The sequence below is a fragment of the Exophiala mesophila genome (assembly GCF_000836275.1).
Source record: "Exophiala mesophila strain CBS 40295 unplaced genomic scaffold supercont1.1, whole genome shotgun sequence".
NCBI classification, from domain to species: domain Eukaryota; kingdom Fungi; phylum Ascomycota; class Eurotiomycetes; order Chaetothyriales; family Herpotrichiellaceae; genus Exophiala; species Exophiala mesophila.
The window spans coordinates 1,550,662-1,567,290 of NW_015622504.1; the positions used below are offsets into that span (position 1 = coordinate 1,550,662).

Consider the following 16,629-nt stretch of genomic DNA (forward strand, 5'->3'; position numbering starts at 1 on the left):
GACAATCTGTCGTGGGAAAACATTACATGAATTCGTGTTGGTCAATGGTCCCTCGCATGTTCCAACTTCTATTGGATCGACTGCTTCCATGTCTCTTTGATGCGCTTCCAGCATTGTCTCCTCTTCCTCCTCCTCGTCGAATCTCACCCCCTTCAAGCGTACAGCTCTCTTGATCTAGTTGCATGGACACACGCAAGTCGGAGGACATCTTCCAGGGCCCCTGCGATTTTTGCATGCACAACTGACACACATTGAATTAGCAAGACCGCCTATCAAACGCCTTGATCTGGTGACCGTTCATACCTGCCTCGAACACATGGAGGTACGCAGCCACAGTTTCGAATCTTCTTAGGTCTGTTGGAATTAAGCACAGATGCTGGGCGGTGCTCATGTCGTATCCGACAAGCATCATGTTGCTGCGTCCTTGCCATGTCAAGGACATCCCATGCAAGCCGGGTATTCGCTAAAGTCGACATCTTCAGCTTCTTCCAGCTCGGTCTGTCTGTCGATCCAGTCAACTTTGGATATAATGATATTCTTCGTCGCAGTCGTGGTATAGAGATATTCGACAGAGAAAAGACCTCTGTGAGGATACTTGGGATAATATTCGAGGGGGATAATGTCCACAAAGGACGATGGAGGGCTAAAAGCACCCGAAATCCTCCTCAACAAAATGCAATTCTACGACTCAAAGAGAAATTGGCAGTTGCACTGCACTTGGTAAGGAGGACATGCGTGTAAGACAAGCAGGAACGTGGCTAGAATCGTAACATCAGTGGACATGGCCAATTCATCGTCGTCGTTTTCTCGTTGAACATTCATCATCTTCAGGTTGACACAGACACACATCCAACGCAACATTGTCCTTGATCGTGCTCTCACTATATCCTGCACTGCATGGACAACCTTTTGACCTAGGCCCCTTGCACTGTACCACTAATGATCGAGCGTACAATCGCGAGCCTCCTGTCAGCTGCTACACCGCATGACCATGACTGGCGCCGACTCAATGAAATATAACCCGTCTTTGTAGAACTAGCCGGATACGGTGAGATGGTCCGGGCGACGTCTGTCATACATCAAGCATGGTTCGTGCTATGGTGTCAACATTGATGTCAAACATGGAAGTATCCAAATGAGGTTGCTCGGTCTGCATCCTTTGCAGTCCTTATGATCACTTTGTGGTTGCTGTTGTTAGTCCCACTCTCGGTCACAATCACGATCGAGATCATGCGGCTGCAAACGCCAGTCTTGCTTGTCCTCTTTCTGGAGCAGCGACCCTGTAATGAGTTAGCGGACAATAGCTCAGCATACGCCTCCGTTGCAACTCACTCTACCGCAGTGACATCCTTGGCCATCTTAATGTCCGACTTGTTTCCCGGACTGATCAAGACAAATTGTCGGCCAATACTTTGTCGAGCTGCCTCAATCAACAAATTGATGCTGGTGGTCCTGTTGACAGCATCCATGTACACATCAAATTCGTCAAGACACCGGATCGGCGACCCCATGGCTTCCCAGATGGCGAGGAGGAGACAGATCTGTGAGAATGACTTTTCGCCGCCCGACAACGTACGCGCACTTCGTCCCTCGCCACTCCGCTTGGTGATATCCGGCTCCACCTGAATATCCATGAGTTTCTGCCGATGATCCATGATGACCTGGCCGCGGAAGCTTCTCTCGCTGAGCATATATGTGAATTGAGTCTTGGTCCGAGCGGTGATGTGACCACGGAACTCTTTCCACCTGACCTTACGTTCCGTTAGTGAGTCGTGTAGCTGGTCTCGCAGTGATTCTAGATTCTCAATTTCCTTCTTCGCCTTGTTGTAAATTTCCGAGTATTTGGCTGCGTCAGAGATAATCTTTTCGCGGCTGGCTCCAATCTCGGCCTGGAAAGCGTCATAGTCACTGCGCAGCCGGTTGTACTTCTTGTGCAGGGCATCATAGGTAGCATCTGGTGGAATGTTGATACGCTCGCAGACCACGCTAGCTTGTTCCACATAATTGGCAAGCTGTTCCAGATGCTCGTCCAATTTTCGCTGTAGAGAGGCCCGGTCTGCTCTTCCATCTTCGATTAGCGCCATGGCAGCATTCTTTTCTCCTAGGTCGTGCGCTCGTTTCTTTCCAGCCTTCTGCGCCGCGATCTGTGCCTCTGCGACCATTTCTTTGACACGGTTGATTTGCTTCTCTAGTATCTCGTCTTTCTCGTGTGCTGCTCGGGACAACCGTGAAAGGTCATCCACAGGAGTCACCGTATCTTGAAACGAACTCCCGTGGATCGCTTTTTGCTCGCGTGCGTCTTCCAATTTCTGCCGGAGAATCTCCAACTTCCCATCATGGACGCTGTCATCTTTGATTGCATCCTGCAGGGTTTCGATTCGATCTTGACATTGCTGAACTGCAATTTCGAGCTCTCTCGACTCCCTCTTATGCCGGCCAAGCTTGTGTTCGGCTTCAGACACCCTCGCCTGGGCATCTGTGTGATTAACTTCAAGCTCGTGCAACTGAGCTCGAGACTCCTCCACGGCTGCCTGCTGCCTCCTGATCGTTTCCTCGACATCGGATTTCATACGGGGCAAGCCATCATACTGCTGGATCGGGTCTTGGGCAGCCTCACCCCTGCCTTTGTACATAAGCACAAACCCCCTCTGTCGGGAGTGAGGATTGAAGCAATAGCATCGTCGAACATTTTTCAATGGTTGACCGTTTGCAAAGAGCTCTCTTGAAGCCTCAGTCATGTCGGGAATAAGAATGGTTTGCTCTATGCCATGAGCGATAACGAGCTGCTTTTTGACCATTTCATCGTCTATCTGTAAAGTTCGAAGCACAGTGTCAAAACGGGCATCTGGCTCCTTTGATGTTGTGTCAATCGCTTGAGTATTGCTGATGAAGATCGGCGTCACGCATCTTTGCTGTCTCATGATGTCGCTTAGTAGCTTCTCATCCCGCTTGTTGGAGACAAGAAAAGCATTCAACGAACTGCCAAAGGACTTTTCCAGGATCGATGACCACTCTTGCTTGAGGAGTTTGACGTGCTTTCCCAAGGGTCCGATAGGCTTCTGCTGAAAGCCGGTGGTGCGACTCAGAGCTCTCAGCAGGTTTGGCATATTCGGATGGAATGCTGCTTCGAGCGAGTTCCGATTCTGTTGCATCTGTCTCAGGATATCCCTCTGCTGACTGCATCGCTCTTGTTGGGCCATCTTTGCTTCTTTTGCCTCGTTCATAAATTTGCGGGCGTCCTCAAGAGCTTCGGTCAGCTGAGGTGTTTGTTGAAGGTGTGTGTTACGTTTGTCCAATGCAGCGTCTAAAGAGTCTCGGGCCTGTTGCAAGTCGTGAACTCGAGCCGCCGCACCGCCACCATCCAACTCAGCTAGCCGAGTCTCTTCAGCGCTGATTTCGGCGAGTGTCGAGGCGATCTCTTGTTCGGTAGTTGTAATGAGGCTTCGAATTGCTCTTTGCTCCGTCAAGGCAGCCGAGACATCGCTTTTAATTTTATCAATCTTGTCCTTGTGCTCCTTCTTCTCATCCTTCGCGAGTTCAAGTTGCGATACCATTAAATTGAAAGCCTCGGTGGCCCTCGTTGCCTCCTGGTCGGCTTGCTGAAACAGGGCATCGAGCTCAGCAGCCCTGTGTTCTGCCTCCGCAATCTTAGCATTTGCATCGTCAATCTCGTGCTGGTACTCATCACGAATTTTTTCCTGATCCTGGACTTGAATCCAAGCAAGCATCCGACGTAGTTCACGGATTTTACGGTAAGTGCCGTCATGTTTGTTTGAAAGAGCAAGTTTGGTGTTGGCTGAATCCATCTGTTTTTTCAGGGGTTCTAAATCTGGGAGTTTGGCTTCAATCTTGGCTCTGATATTTTCGGATTGTTCTTCGATCAGCTTGTAATCCTGGTCCAGCTGTTCCAGCTGCACGCCTTTCATGAAAAGCTTGTACTTTTCCGCCGGGCTTGACGAGGAAAGAAATTGGCGGGCCTGGTCCTGAGAGAGTACATTCATAGGATTGTCGATTTGCAACATCATATGGTCGCAAATGTCCTCTAGGTCTGCTCTGCGGGTTGAAATGATGCGACCTTTTTCGGATTTGATTTTATATGTACTGCTACCAGTACCAGTGCGAGAAAAATGGCGTTCGACCCGAATGGATTTGCCATATTCTTCAGGTTTGTATGCGGCCTCGCCTTGGTTTTTCAGCACACACACAATGGAAGCCTGGCTCTCACCCTCCTTGATGAAGTCTTGCAGTCGAGCGCCGCGGTTGGTGGCCGATGCTTTGCCACCGAGACAAAGAGTGATGGCTGTAAGCAGAGCACTTTTTCCACTTCCATTCTTGCCACAGATAAAGTTGATGAGGGGTCCCAGTTTGAAAAAGTACTCGGCGTGACACATGAAGTTTTTCAATTCGACGGCTTCGAGGATACCGAATTCGGCTGGTTCATTGCCCTTGTTTTTCTGATTGGCAGCTTTGGCACGAAGAGCTTGAGTTGCAGCTGCTTCATCTTCTGAATTATCGAGGTCGTCGTCTGAATCTAGATCGGAGGGCGGAGTACTGCCGTTGTCTGGCTCAGACTGATTCGAGGACACATCACTAATTCGTCTTCTCTTGTTCTGTAAGGGGAAAATATTAGGCTTAATGCAGATACCACAGCAGTGAACTTACCGCAGCCGAACCTGGGGTGGATTCAGATAGATGGCTAGACTGATCTTCGTGGAATCCGTCGTCGTCGTCGTCAGGATCAAGTGGCGCCGGGCGTTTTGAGGGCGCCATGGTGCCTTGATGGGCTTGCTTCTAAGCAAGATGCAGGGAGATCGCAACGGAGAGACACATGAGCATGCTGTAGAGAATGACGCGAGGTTGCTGGGGTGGCAGCGCACCGATGGTGAAATCGTAGCAGGCAAGATTTGTCTCTGTTGATACGAGATATTATAAAGTGGGTAGGCGCGTTCAGTGCAGTCGTGGAACGCGTTGGAGCCTTCCGCACCTTCCCCAGGCACACGTCAGGCTGCCGTGGCAGCCATTCACATGGCCGATGGCCTCCGGAAAAATATGGCCCCGAAATCGGAAAATCACTGGGCCTGAGCCCTCCACATGGCACTAATCCTTCTTGGTCTTAGTCTGCAGCCTCGTCATGCATCATCTTTGCTCTTTCATCTGGAAAGAATTATTTGCGAAGATAACCCCGCGGCCACACTCTCTTGACGACGTCCTTCACAGCGAGGGGACATAGTGTCTGTTTATTGGACCCAAGGGGTTTATTAAATTTCTTCAATCCCAAGCATGGCTTCCGCGGCAGCTACAACAGCTGGCGATCGCCCGCGGACCAAGGTACGACATATTCACCACCACTGCATCCACGTCTAACAATGTTAAGCCGAGTCCTTTACGGTCTATTATTGCTGGTTCAACTGCAGGCGCTGTTGAGATTGGTACGTTCCCATGAGCAGGGCCCCTTTGGCCATACACCTCTTCTGCCCAACAAACGCCAGAAAATATCTTGAAGCGAACATACAGCCTAACTTGGGCATAGCTATCACCTTCCCATTCGACTTCCTCAAGACCAGAAACCAGTTGAATCTCCGCCTCCCCGATTCCAAGAAAGTCCCTTTACCTCCATTCCCTTCCAGAGCGTGGTATACAGGATGCACCACAGCGGTGATAGGAAACTCGGTCAAAGCAGGCGTACGCTTCATGTCTTTTGACACGTACAAACACATGCTCTCAGACGCAGAAGGCCATATATCAGGACCTCGCACTGTCGCTGCCGGTTTTGGTGCTGGAATTACAGAGTCATTATTGGCAGTCACTCCCTCAGAATCGATCAAGACACAATTAATAGACGACCGAAAGAGGGCACAACCTCGAATGAGAGGCTTTATACATGGCTCAACTGTCATCGCAAAGGAAAAGGGCATTAAAGGGTTCTTTCAGGGATTTGTCCCCACCACCGCTCGACAAGCGGCAAATAGTGCCGTTCGCTTCAGCACATATACGAGCTTGAAACAATTCGCAGAGGGCTATGTCGCTCCTGGGGAGAAGCTTGGGTCGATCACGACCTTCGGACTTGGAGCCGCAGCGGGCGTCGTCACCGTCTACACCACGATGCCATTGGACACAATAAAAACGAGAATGCAAAGCATAGAGGCCAGCAAGAACTACAAAAACAGCTTTGCCTGTGCGACGAGTATCTACAAAAACGAGGGAATACTTACCTTTTGGTCCGGGGCTCTACCTCGGTTAGGTCGCTTGACACTGAGTGGCGGCATTGTTTTTATGATGTAAGTTGAGCACCTACTCTCCCTGCGAGCTAGCAAACTGACCTTCTGGATTAGGTATGAGAAAACGATAGAGCTCTTGAACGTGATCGATCCGCATCAAAAATATATATGAACGGAGGCATCATCAACAATACAATCATTGAAAGTTGTTCGATCCATCGTGTGCTAGACAAAACAAAAGTTGGTGGTGGCGGCGCATAATCCCTGGATCTAGATAGCCAAGGGAGCCCATATTCATGGTTCAGCATTAACAGGTGGAGGTCCTAGCAGGCGAGAGTATTGAGAGACTCTGCTCGTGACAGGACCAATCTAGAAGGGGTTTCAGTCAAGAAGTTTGACTTAGCCAAATGGAAAAAGATACCCCATGTAATCTTACAGATAAAGAGACTCATATACCCAAGAAAAGAATTCTTGTATAAGACATCAGTATCTCTCGCTAATGTTTTCTCCTTTACCGTCCTTACTCGTTCCCTTTAATCTCCTTGACCAAACCCTCACCCAGAGCAGCCATCTCAGCAAGGACGGCGTCTCCATTGAATGTACACATGAACTTCTCGGCATCCTCTTCATCACCATCCCCAGATTTGATCGGAAGCGGTACGCTCGACCAGCCCAAACGAACTCGCCACTCCTTTTCTCCTTTGACAGAAGGTCTCCACAGACCCGCAATCACCGAGTTCGCTCCAGCGGCAGATCCATCATGGAAGAACAGCGCCGTATGACCAAACACAAACCTCAGATCCTCGAGATACAACTGCACGGCATCAAAACCAATCGAGTCGATATCCAAAGCCTCGCCGATCTGCAAGTTCTTATACTCGACCACACTGTCGACAGCCTCGCCGGCACTGCTTCTCCTGCGTTTTGATCTCGCATTGCCGGTGACAGACCGCTTCAATCGGATAATGAAGTCGTAGTTTTCTAGGTCACCGACGAACAAGCCGTCCCAGCTACCGGCATCCATCCCGTCTTCATGACTGCTCCTCACTCGGTCGATCGCGGCGCTAGCTAAAGCGCGCACGCGCGACGCCACCACCCTCTCAACACGTCCATTACCCGTCCACACCGTCCCCGTCTCGTCCAAGTTCGTGCCAACACACCAAACGACTTTATTGAAACTAGGATCCAGCTTCCTCCAAGCTTGGAACCTCGTCTTGATGACATCGACCTGCGAACTCGACATTTCCTGTCCGAGACTCAAATCTACCACTAGTGGTGCGGTCGTCCAATCCCATCGCGACAGTAGGTGAAGACAACGGAGGAATGCAGTGGTGCATGAACCCGGTGCGGCCCAAGGGGTCGGCTGGAGGAATGTTTGCGCGGCTAAAATCTCGAGGATCTCTGGTGGGATGTGGTCGAGTAATCGGTGCGATGAGATCCATTTCTTCAGGAGTCGTATTGTGCCTGAAAGAGGCGGAAATCGTGTGCACAGTGTACGGATAGTGGTGGTGTGGATCGGTGAGGCGAGAAACGCGCTCTTATATTCTGTTAGTGCGGTGTTGATGGAATCGCGGACCGAGCCGTGCAATGTTTTGTCTGATAGGGCGGTTTGCAAGAGGTGGGATTCTCGATCGTGGAGGATACGGGCGCGGAAACAGATTGGTGAGATTCCGGGGCCGCCAGATGGATAGATGATGTCGAGGAAGGAGGTGTTGAAATACCCGGATGTTGCTTGAGTAGTGTTTTCGAGTCCGATGCGGGTTGTCAGCGTCTGGTCTGATGATGAAAGCAGTTCTGACACTTTTAGCAGGAAAGCGATCTTGGTATGTTGTATCGCTGGGAGAGAGTCAGGCCAACGAGCGGAGGAATCAAACTGGATTAAAATATCGATTGGTTTGGACGCTGGTGGGATCAGGGGGTTGTCGATCGTTGAAGAGCGCAGTGCTGCATCTGCAGGAGAGATTGAGCGTATAGGAAGAGGAAGACCTTGCAGGCCATGTAGTGTCGAAGTCAGGCTCTGATAGGTGTTGTTTATGAGACGGAAGGCATCCTTGGTTGACACGGCGTCTGCTTCCTCAAGAAGATCTGACTGTAGATCTCGACTTCGACGGGTCACTGAACTTGGCAACAGCTTAAAGTGCTGTAGAACAAGGTGCTTGATGATTTGGAGTGTGACAGGAGTTCCCGGCAACCAGACAAGACTTTCTGATATGCTTCCGTCCTTGAAGCGTCGTAATTCGGCCTTCTCTCCCCAAAACTCCCGAAACTCTGCTGCTTCTTGTTGCTCGTCAGCGGACGGGCCATGATCCACTAGACGAGTGATGTTATCGGCATTGATGAGCAGCCCGACCTCGACCTGGATGTCCGTAGTAGATGCTCCGTGATCGTGTTTTAAGGGCCATGTTTGAGCCTTGGGGAAAGTGAAGTTGATCAAATTAGTGCGGTCACCAAGACCGCGTGAGATAACACTGTATAATCTCTGCAGATACTGAACTCGTTCTGCGGTGGAAGCGAAAGACTTCCCCGGGATGTTGATGGACAATACTTCGTCGTACTGCAAAAATGGTTCGGCAACTTTAAACAAGAAGATGGACTCGAAGTTATCTTGATGCTTGGTATTGAGTGCAGTCAGAGAGAGTTGAGCATGATGCCTCAATCGCTCATACGACCAAGGCGTCATCTTGTACAGGACATTAAATCCATTCGTGACGTCGTACAATACTGGCACGTCTGATCGTGGAATTTCAACCTTGATGTCTCCAATGATCCAAGGATCTCGAAGATCTCGGACGGCTAGAATTTGTAGCATTGCTTTTAGGAACTGGAGACTGCTGTATTGCTTTGAGAAAAGTGGATGGTTTCGGTGGCCCCCTTGTTGTAGCAGGAGACCGCAAATATGTGACCACTCATCAAAGCCAAATCCACCTTCGCTGATCGCGCTGGAGAAGCCTCGTTGTCGCAGCCAGATTTGCGCAACTCGACAGCTTTCGTCAAATGCCGGGCTCCGACTGAGTTTGGTCCTTTCGGCCAAAGATGAAGATGATGCTGCATAACGAATGGCACCATTATAGACTGGGACTGGTTTCCTGTCGCTCTCATCGTCGGACACCGTAGAATTCCTCAAGCAAACCTTGGTTGGAGAAGTCTTTTCGATAGGAATGACTGCACTGGGAAAGCCGACAGAAATTTGAAAGGTGAATTTGGCAAGCTGAGGATCTCTTGGTATTAGGCAAACGATAGGCAGAAGGTCTAGATCGTGTTGGTGGGAAAATGACCAGTCAAATTCTTTGGGATAGCTTTCTTTGAGAGATAGCGCAATACATGACAGGTAGAATGCGGCCTTGTGGAATGCCCTGTTGTTGAGATAGTCCTTTTCCTGAAACAGAGACTCCGGCATGATCACCCGAATGTCAATCAAGTTCTCATGCTTGACACTAAGGTTGTCCACTAGAGCACCGCGGGTCTTGATCGAGCTTGGTGGTTTGAACTCGAACTTGTAATTTGTGTCTTTGGTAGGCCGAGGTTCAGGGAAGGGGATTGTGATGCCTTGTTTGCGAAATGATTTTGCTGCTTCAGTTCCAGAGATCGGCTTTCTCTCTGGGATTTGTTTGATGACAGACTCTAGGTTGCGGACAACCGGAGTCCACTTGTGTCGGAGGCTATCATATTCGGGCGTTACTTCTGTACTCAGGTCCGAAATTTGTAGAGCGATTATGGAAGATTTGCTGACGCCTCCCGCCGGCAGAGCAGCAGCTTTCATTTTGGTGAAACTGTTTGACCGAGGCTTGTGATTGGATACTTGACGAGCGGAAGGCAAAGGCTCATTGGAATCTTGAGCACCTTCCTGCAATGATCCTGATTTCTCTTTGCTTTGCTTAGCCTCGTGGCTGACTTTGCGCCTCTTTGGCGAGTGGCCGTTTGTATCAACGTCGTTCACAGACATGGTGCCGGAAGAGTCATTGAGTTTGGTGGTCCAAGTTCCAAGAAGATCCCATGAAGAAATAAGAGATCTCAGAGAGCCATGGATTTCAGGTGTGTTGTGACTGACGAGGGATATACTGAAACGAAAGTCATTGTCGTCTTCAATATCGAAATCTTGAGACTTTTTTGCCAAGGCCAAATAAAAATTATCGGCTGACCTTCCATGAGGGGAGGTGATGGCGCTTAAGGAAGATCAGTAACTGATCATAGGCTTGATGCCCTGAAGTGGGGGGTTAGGGTGCCCAAGGCCCTTGTAAGGAACAGACTTCCGGAGCCTTTCTTACCCTCTCTCCGGGCCCTTGCCCCCCCGAACCACCCGCCAATTACGCCCAATAATAAATTGCCGATTGACTCCTATCAGTCGTATCTGCCCATGAGAATCGAGTCTGACATCTCCGCACGTGTCCCAAAATTTTTCCATTGCAAAGTATGACTCCCAACGTCGCACCACCGTTCGGCCGTTTGTATTGCGAAACCTGGCTTGTCCTATAACTTGATTGTAACGTTTTGTATTGTTGTATATCAGACCCCGGACACCAATTATATCTACAGCCTGGCCAGCCTTTCGCTAAAGCCTTTCTTTGACCATGCTTGCCGCGGTCGGGCAGCCAGTCCCCAATACTGAGCATGCGGTCAGTGTTTCGTTACCATCATGGAGGGCCACAGTCGGGTATGAAGAAGGCGAGGAATGGGTCGTGTCAAAGATGAAGACGGGTTATCCCCGATTTTTCATTCATCTATCCATTCAAGAACTTCAATCCGAAATACTCAAGCTCCATGGAAAGCCAGGTGAGGCCGTCATGCTTTGGCCAACCTTGTTGGTAGCCAGGAGATGCCAGAAATTCTTCCATGACAAAGTGCCGGACCTATCTCCAGATCTGGTGCATGTTCTGGTATTGGAGCCCGTCATCAGCAAACAACGGAGTCAAGAGACCGTCTCGTCAGGACTCGCCGCCGTCTTCTTCCCTAAGGAGTACTTTAGCACGGCCAAGCAAGTTTGGCAACACAGCGGAGATGGTATCTCCAGCCGTCGAGCCGAATTCTGTCTCAAGGCTCTCCGTGACGGTTTCCTCAAACCAGCAGCAGCTACCCCGACCACGCCCAAGCTCGAAGATTTGTATACCAAAGGACCTCGTCGGTACCAACGTCCAGCATCACAGCAAGCCAATAACCTCTTACCACAAACGACCACACCTCCAAATGCCAGCACCAACTCGGAGCCATCCAGTCAGGAAAAGGCAACGGTCGAACCCGAACTCAAGGACTACGCACAATTTGTCGAGGAGCGGTTTGGACGTAACCTCAACGCGAAATTGGCTTCACAAGCCAAATTGGCGATCCGGAGGAGAATCAGCGGATGTCTGAAAGAAGACTCTGACTTGGATCATGCACTAGCGGCATCGGCCAATAACTGCGACTCACGACAAAAAGGGCTTCGCGACACGGACGTGTTCCTGTTCCCGTGTGGCATGTCAGCCATCTTCAACACACACCGGATCCTCCTCCAACTGGGTCAACAAACCAACGGCGACCAACCGAAGACACAGAAATCGATTTGTTTCGGATTCCCATATATTGACACATTGAAGATCCTCCAGAAATGGGGACCAGGATGCCAATTCTACGGCTTTGGAAACTCCGATGAAATCGACGACCTACAAAAACGACTAGAAGGAGGCGAACGATTCCTTGCACTATTCTGCGAATTCCCATCCAACCCACTCCTCAACTCACCAGACCTGATACGTCTTCGAGGACTGGCCGACAAATACGAGTTCGCCATCGTGGTTGACGAAACAGTCGGCAACTTCATCAACATCAACGTCCTCACACACGCAGACGTCGTCGTGTCATCACTGACGAAAATCTTCTCCGGCGACAGCAACGTCATGGGCGGCAGCATGGTTCTCAACCCCCAGTCACGATACTACGAAGGCCTCAGCCGCCTATTGAGCCAACCAGACGTCTACGAAGACACATATTGGGCCGAAGACGCCGTCTTCATGGAACGCAATTCCCGCGACTTCATCTCCCGCAGCCACCGCATCAACCACAATACATCGACCGTGACAACCCTCTTACAGAACTCCCCAATTGTCAAACACGTCTACTATCCAGCGACATCACCCTCTCGTGCCAACTACGAAGCCTGTCGACATCCGAATGGCGGGTATGGCGGTCTCTTCAGCGTCACATTCCATAACCCAGCACAGGCAGTGGTTTTCTTCGACCGTCTTGCTGTTCAGAAAGGTCCTAGTCTCGGCACGAACTTTACACTCGCGAGTCCTTATACCATTCTTGCACATTACACAGAATTGGATTTCACGGCCCAGTGGGGTGTGGATCCTAATCTCGTTAGAGTCAGTGTGGGTCTTGAGGAGACTTCGGAGTTGGTCAAGGTCGTGGAGGCGGCGTTGGAGGAGGCTGCTAAGGTGGGAGTATAGGCTAGGTCTGCCGAGTTCCTCTCCGATTAACACCCTTGTGATAAGTACACGGGAAGAAGAAAAATCACCGTGAGATGAAAATGAAGATGAGGAAGACGAAGACGAAGAAGACTGACGATGATGACGATGATGCTTATGCGATAACGCCACACAAGAAACTCATGCCACTGGTACTGTAGTCTTGATTGGTTGGTCGGATTTGTTGGAGCCATACTCCTCCGCGCTGACAGACAAACAAACAGATAGACAGACTCGTTATTCTCATCATCGTCCCTGCTGTGTTTCCCATCCTATGCCTGGATAAGCTGTTCAACTCAGCTACAGGGAGGATGGTGTCAGTAAACGATGGTACTATGCCCAAAAAAGAAGACAGAAAGAAAGAAAGACCGAGCTACCTGCAGGTTGTCGATGCATACACGCATACACACACAGAGAGAGAAAGAAGATGCGAGTTTTGAAAACCACTTACTCGCGGTCAAATGACACAATGACCCGGTTGATGAAGATTATGTATCCAACTACATAGAAACAAAAACGATTGAGCGATGGAATTGAATCGAAATGAAATGAAAAGAAAGAGTATTGAAAAGGTTCAATGTCCTTGTTTTGAATTTATGGTCATTCATGTTGTAGGTTATGTACTTAGTCCGATCTGTGCTTGAGCGATGCCTGATCAAGGCAGAATCGTGGAATACCTAGATCAGGTGTCCAGGATAAGAGTTGAGGTCTGAGTCAAGGACCATTTGGTTTTGTCCAAACAGTGACCATCAGAGAAGGGTTCGTCGTCCCGATCCTCCTTCTGCAACGCTATGTGTTCTCATCAAAATTCTCACCTTGGCCAGTGTCGATTTGATACACACCGCACTCATATGTCAATGCCCAACCCTCGAGCTTCATGACTTTGGTGCATCCGTCAACGGCACATATCTAACCCCCATATCCTTCTTCCTCGTCACCTTTCCGGATTCATCTTTATCCACCACCCAAATCCACTGACTTCCCCATCCATCCTGATCCTCAACAGGTATAAACATTCGCCCGGGGCTCTTCAACTGATCGATCAAATCCTGATGAAGTTCCTTTGCCGCCGCACCAACATGTATAGCATCATATGGGCCCCCCTCTTTATACCCTTTGCGACCATCACCTTTAATCAACTCAACCTTTCCAGACTCCAACAATCTTCGACCCTCCTCACTCCGTTGCATATTCTGTCTCGCCAAATCTACCAAACCTTGAATATGGTCAATCCCCACAACCTTGCCATCTCCTTTACCATCGGCACCAGTCACGATATTGGCCAATACATGTGTCAGATATCCACTGCCGCTACCAATGTCGAGGACCTTTGCACCTTGGCTTTCAGGCATATAGTTCAGTAGGCTTTCACATGCTGCGGCGTGCATGTGAGGGGCTGAGATGGTGGCGTTGAAGCCAATGGATTGAGGTGAATCTTCGTATGCTGCAAGGGGAGAGGAGGGACAGTAATGGGCGCGGTCGACGGAGGACATGGCATCGCGGACGCGGGGTGCTGTGATGAGGCCGGCGGAGAATAAATTACTGATGAGTTCAGCGTTGGACCGACCTGAACAGCGCCAGGCCATGTCTGTGGGCGTATTGGTTGTTAGGGGAGCCAATTGTTGAGGGTGGAAGATACTAAGGATGTTTTCGTAGTATAGTGGTGTTAGAAGAGCAGTCACGGTAGCGAGGATGCCAGCAAGCGATGTGAGGGAAGGATGTGGCATGCAATGATCAGTCCTTACGTGGACAGACCTAGGGATTGTGACATTTCTGGACAGAATGCTTGGCAGTTGGTTTTCTCAAGCCAGTTTTGTCGACAATGAGGCTGTATGAATTCTCGATGAGTGTTGTCGACCATCAGTGTTGTTGCTTTGCTGAGGATGAAATCAGAGTGACGTACACGTGTTGTGAGGGGTGGAAAGTGGAAGGTGGGGAGATGCAAGTGACACATGAGGAGGAAGGCGGGACTGCCAATGGACTTGTTGGTAAAGGAGTATTTGCTGCAGGGACTATTGAGCAAATTATCACTTGCTTGTCGAAGGGGCTCTACAGCCCCCTCGGCCTCATCAATTTACACATTTATCATAATCTCTTGGCTCTAGGTGCTAATGGTAACTGTCATTGTTCTATGCCCCGATTAATCATGCCTTGGGAATAGGCTCTTCGGCAACATAATGTAGATATGCTCCCAACAGCTTGATTCCCTCAATGTAATTTCTTCGGTCAAGCTTCTCATTAATGGAATGAGCAGCATCGGTGCTGCTTCCCATGGGCAGCAACAGCACATTCTTTCCAGTGGCTTGCTCAAAGGTGATGGTGACGGGGATACTGCCACCTTCACGAGTGTAATCTGGGTCGACACCAAACACTTCCTTGACGGCTTTGGCAGCGGCGGAAAAGTTCCAGTGTTTGGGAGATGCCACCCACCACTTGCCACCATGTTGTTCCACGACATTCAATGTGTTCTTGGAACCAAGTTTAGCGAATTCCGACTCAATGTGCTTGATGACACATTGGGTGACCGTGGGTCCGTCCATGTCGGGGACGGTTCGAATAGAAAACTTTCCAATGACCTTGGCGGGGATTACGGTCTTTGCTCCGGGAGCAGAGAAGGCACCTTCGATACCATGGAGGGAGAGTGATGGGTAACGCCAGCGAGCCATCAGGCTGCGTTCCTTGTCCTCGAAGATGGTGGTCTTGGATCCCAGAGATTCGTAAAGATTCTCCATGGTATAGGCGATTGGCCCATAGAGGGCCTTTTCCTCTTCAGTAAGGGGAGCAACCATTTCGTTGACTCCAGGAATAAGGATCTTGCCGTTCCCATCGACCAAAGTACTCATGAGACGAACAAGATCAGTCATGGGTTCCTGGGCGTTTCCTCCAAAGACACCAGAGTGGAGATCTTGACCTGGTCCAGAGACAGAGACGGAATAGTACATGACACCTCGGAGACCATAAGTCAGACAAGGCTTCTCGGTACCGAGCCAGTAGTTGTCAGAAATACAGACGGCATCAGCATCTTTGAAAAAGTTTTTGGCCTCGGCTTCGATGAAATCGTCCAATCCCTCAGAGCCATACTCCTCCATGCCTTCGAAACAGCAGAGAAGATTGACGGGAAATTCGACATTGGCCTTTTGGTGAGCCTCAATGGCGTTGAGCCATCCCAGCACGGGGCCTTTGTCATCGGTACTGCCTCGACCAAACATTCGATTCTTGTCATCGATGCTCAAGGTGAAGGGTTCGGTAGCCCAGCCATCTTCAAGGAGGGCTGGTTGCACGTCGTAATGTCCGTAGACCAGGATGGTGCGCTTGTTGGGGTCATTGCCATATCTCGCGATGACAACCGGGGGTAGGTCAAGGTGCTCTTTATGAGGCTGCTTTCCGAGTTCTCGTAATTGAACCTCCGCGCCTAGTGCCTCCAACTCGCCGGCGAGGAACTTGGCCATCTATTCAGATTCAGCTGTGATGCTCTTGGAGCAAATTCATAGCAACATACTCGCACGACCTCTGGTCTCTTGTCCTCATCTGCCGACACCGAAGGGATGGCGACCGCCTTTCGAAGGCCTGATAAAGAGGGGATTAGTACCCCGCAGGTAGAAGTGTAGGAAGGTGTTGTGCTTACGATCGATGAAGGACTCGGCGAGATCATCGACCCTATCAATGCGTCAGTCCAGCTATAGTTCCAAAGAAGGGGCGCAACTTACTTTTTGAAGTAGGGTTCAAGTTGAGGTGCCATTTTGGAGTCTGTGATGTGGCCGTAGTATGTTCGCACAGGATAGAGAGGTCGAGTGGGCTTGAAGACGCTCCTGTAACCAAGGTTGGGCCTTGATAAAGAACGAAGAGGGCGAAGGAGATTGGATTGGAGAGATCGAAAGTCAGGACCACGAGGGGACATGTGTGATCTTGCTGCACAGAGATATACGGTTAGTTGCGGTCTGATGTTGCATTTGTAGCCCGGATTTGGT

General features: G+C 50.0%; 6 protein-coding genes across 10 annotated transcripts; 2 read left to right on the forward strand and 4 right to left on the reverse strand.

Moving 5' to 3' along the window:
- Positions 1-630: 630 nt before the first annotated feature.
- On the reverse strand, positions 631-4,872 carry PV10_00499 (uncharacterized protein). The gene is made up of 3 exons (XM_016364586.1): positions 4,663-4,872; positions 1,333-4,610; positions 631-1,280 (listed from the first exon to the last, which is right to left on the reverse strand). Exons 1-3 carry the CDS (start codon positions 4,768-4,770, stop codon positions 1,229-1,231), a joined length of 3,438 nt encoding a protein of 1,145 aa, XP_016228235.1. The 5' UTR covers positions 4,771-4,872; the 3' UTR covers positions 631-1,228.
- Positions 4,873-5,188: 316 nt separating this feature from the next.
- PV10_00500 (uncharacterized protein) lies at positions 5,189-6,679 on the forward strand. The gene is made up of 4 exons (XM_016364587.1): positions 5,189-5,328; positions 5,375-5,429; positions 5,531-6,278; positions 6,333-6,679. The coding sequence occupies exons 1-4, from the start codon at positions 5,281-5,283 to the stop codon at positions 6,388-6,390; spliced, it is 909 nt and encodes a 302-aa protein (XP_016228236.1). The 5' UTR covers positions 5,189-5,280; the 3' UTR covers positions 6,391-6,679.
- Positions 6,676-10,270, reverse strand: PV10_00501 (uncharacterized protein). Its single transcript, XM_016364588.1, has one exon. It carries the CDS (start codon positions 10,159-10,161, stop codon positions 6,739-6,741), a length of 3,423 nt encoding a protein of 1,140 aa, XP_016228237.1. The 5' UTR covers positions 10,162-10,270; the 3' UTR covers positions 6,676-6,738.
- A 438-nt stretch (positions 10,271-10,708) lies between these two features.
- PV10_00502 (uncharacterized protein) lies at positions 10,709-13,222 on the forward strand. Its single transcript, XM_016364589.1, has one exon. The coding sequence runs from the start codon at positions 10,787-10,789 to the stop codon at positions 12,641-12,643; it is 1,857 nt and encodes a 618-aa protein (XP_016228238.1). The 5' UTR covers positions 10,709-10,786; the 3' UTR covers positions 12,644-13,222.
- A 21-nt stretch (positions 13,223-13,243) lies between these two features.
- PV10_00503 (protein-L-isoaspartate O-methyltransferase) lies at positions 13,244-14,600 on the reverse strand. Its single transcript, XM_016364590.1, has one exon. It carries the CDS (start codon positions 14,386-14,388, stop codon positions 13,537-13,539), a length of 852 nt encoding a protein of 283 aa, XP_016228239.1. The 5' UTR covers positions 14,389-14,600; the 3' UTR covers positions 13,244-13,536.
- Positions 14,601-14,622: 22 nt separating this feature from the next.
- Positions 14,623-16,602, reverse strand: PV10_00504. 5 transcript variants are annotated; one of them, XM_016364591.1, is made up of 4 exons: positions 16,369-16,602; positions 16,287-16,318; positions 16,161-16,228; positions 14,623-16,110 (listed from the first exon to the last, which is right to left on the reverse strand). In XM_016364591.1, the coding sequence occupies exons 1-4, from the start codon at positions 16,557-16,559 to the stop codon at positions 14,806-14,808; spliced, it is 1,596 nt and encodes a 531-aa protein (XP_016228240.1). In that variant the 5' UTR covers positions 16,560-16,602; the 3' UTR covers positions 14,623-14,805. The 5 variants fall into 5 exon arrangements, with proteins under 5 accessions (XP_016228240.1, XP_016228244.1, XP_016228242.1 ...); XM_016364595.1 differs by having other exon boundaries at positions 14,623-16,228; XM_016364593.1 differs by having other exon boundaries at positions 16,161-16,318.
- Between the last annotated feature and the right edge of the window lie 27 nt (positions 16,603-16,629).

Excerpts from the sequence above, each read along its gene's own strand:
- PV10_00499 (XM_016364586.1), bottom strand. The coding sequence starts at position 4,770 with ATGGCGCCCTCAAAACGCCCGGCGCCACTTGATCCTGACGACGACGAC. Across the intron at positions 4,611-4,662 it reads CCACCCCAGGTTCGGCTGCG|AACAAGAGAAGACGAATTAG; the intron begins GTAAGTTCACTG and ends TTCCCCTTACAG. Across the intron at positions 1,281-1,332 it reads AAGGATGTCACTGCGGTAGA|GGTCGCTGCTCCAGAAAGAG; the intron begins GTGAGTTGCAAC and ends AACTCATTACAG.
- PV10_00504 (XM_016364591.1), bottom strand. The coding sequence starts at position 16,559 with ATGTCCCCTCGTGGTCCTGACTTTCGATCTCTCCAATCCAATCTCCTT. Across the intron at positions 16,319-16,368 it reads CTTGAACCCTACTTCAAAAA|GGTCGATGATCTCGCCGAGT; the intron begins GTAAGTTGCGCC and ends ACGCATTGATAG. Across the intron at positions 16,229-16,286 it reads CGCCGAGTCCTTCATCGATC|GCCTTCGAAAGGCGGTCGCC; the intron begins GTAAGCACAACA and ends CCTCTTTATCAG.
- PV10_00502 (XM_016364589.1), top strand. The coding sequence starts at position 10,787 with ATGCTTGCCGCGGTCGGGCAGCCAGTCCCCAATACTGAGCATGCGGTC.
- PV10_00500 (XM_016364587.1), top strand. The coding sequence starts at position 5,281 with ATGGCTTCCGCGGCAGCTACAACAGCTGGCGATCGCCCGCGGACCAAG. Across the intron at positions 5,430-5,530 it reads TGCAGGCGCTGTTGAGATTG|CTATCACCTTCCCATTCGAC; the intron begins GTACGTTCCCAT and ends ACTTGGGCATAG. Across the intron at positions 6,279-6,332 it reads GGCGGCATTGTTTTTATGAT|GTATGAGAAAACGATAGAGC; the intron begins GTAAGTTGAGCA and ends CTTCTGGATTAG.
- PV10_00503 (XM_016364590.1), bottom strand. The coding sequence starts at position 14,388 with ATGCCACATCCTTCCCTCACATCGCTTGCTGGCATCCTCGCTACCGTG.
- PV10_00501 (XM_016364588.1), bottom strand. The coding sequence starts at position 10,161 with ATGTCTGTGAACGACGTTGATACAAACGGCCACTCGCCAAAGAGGCGC.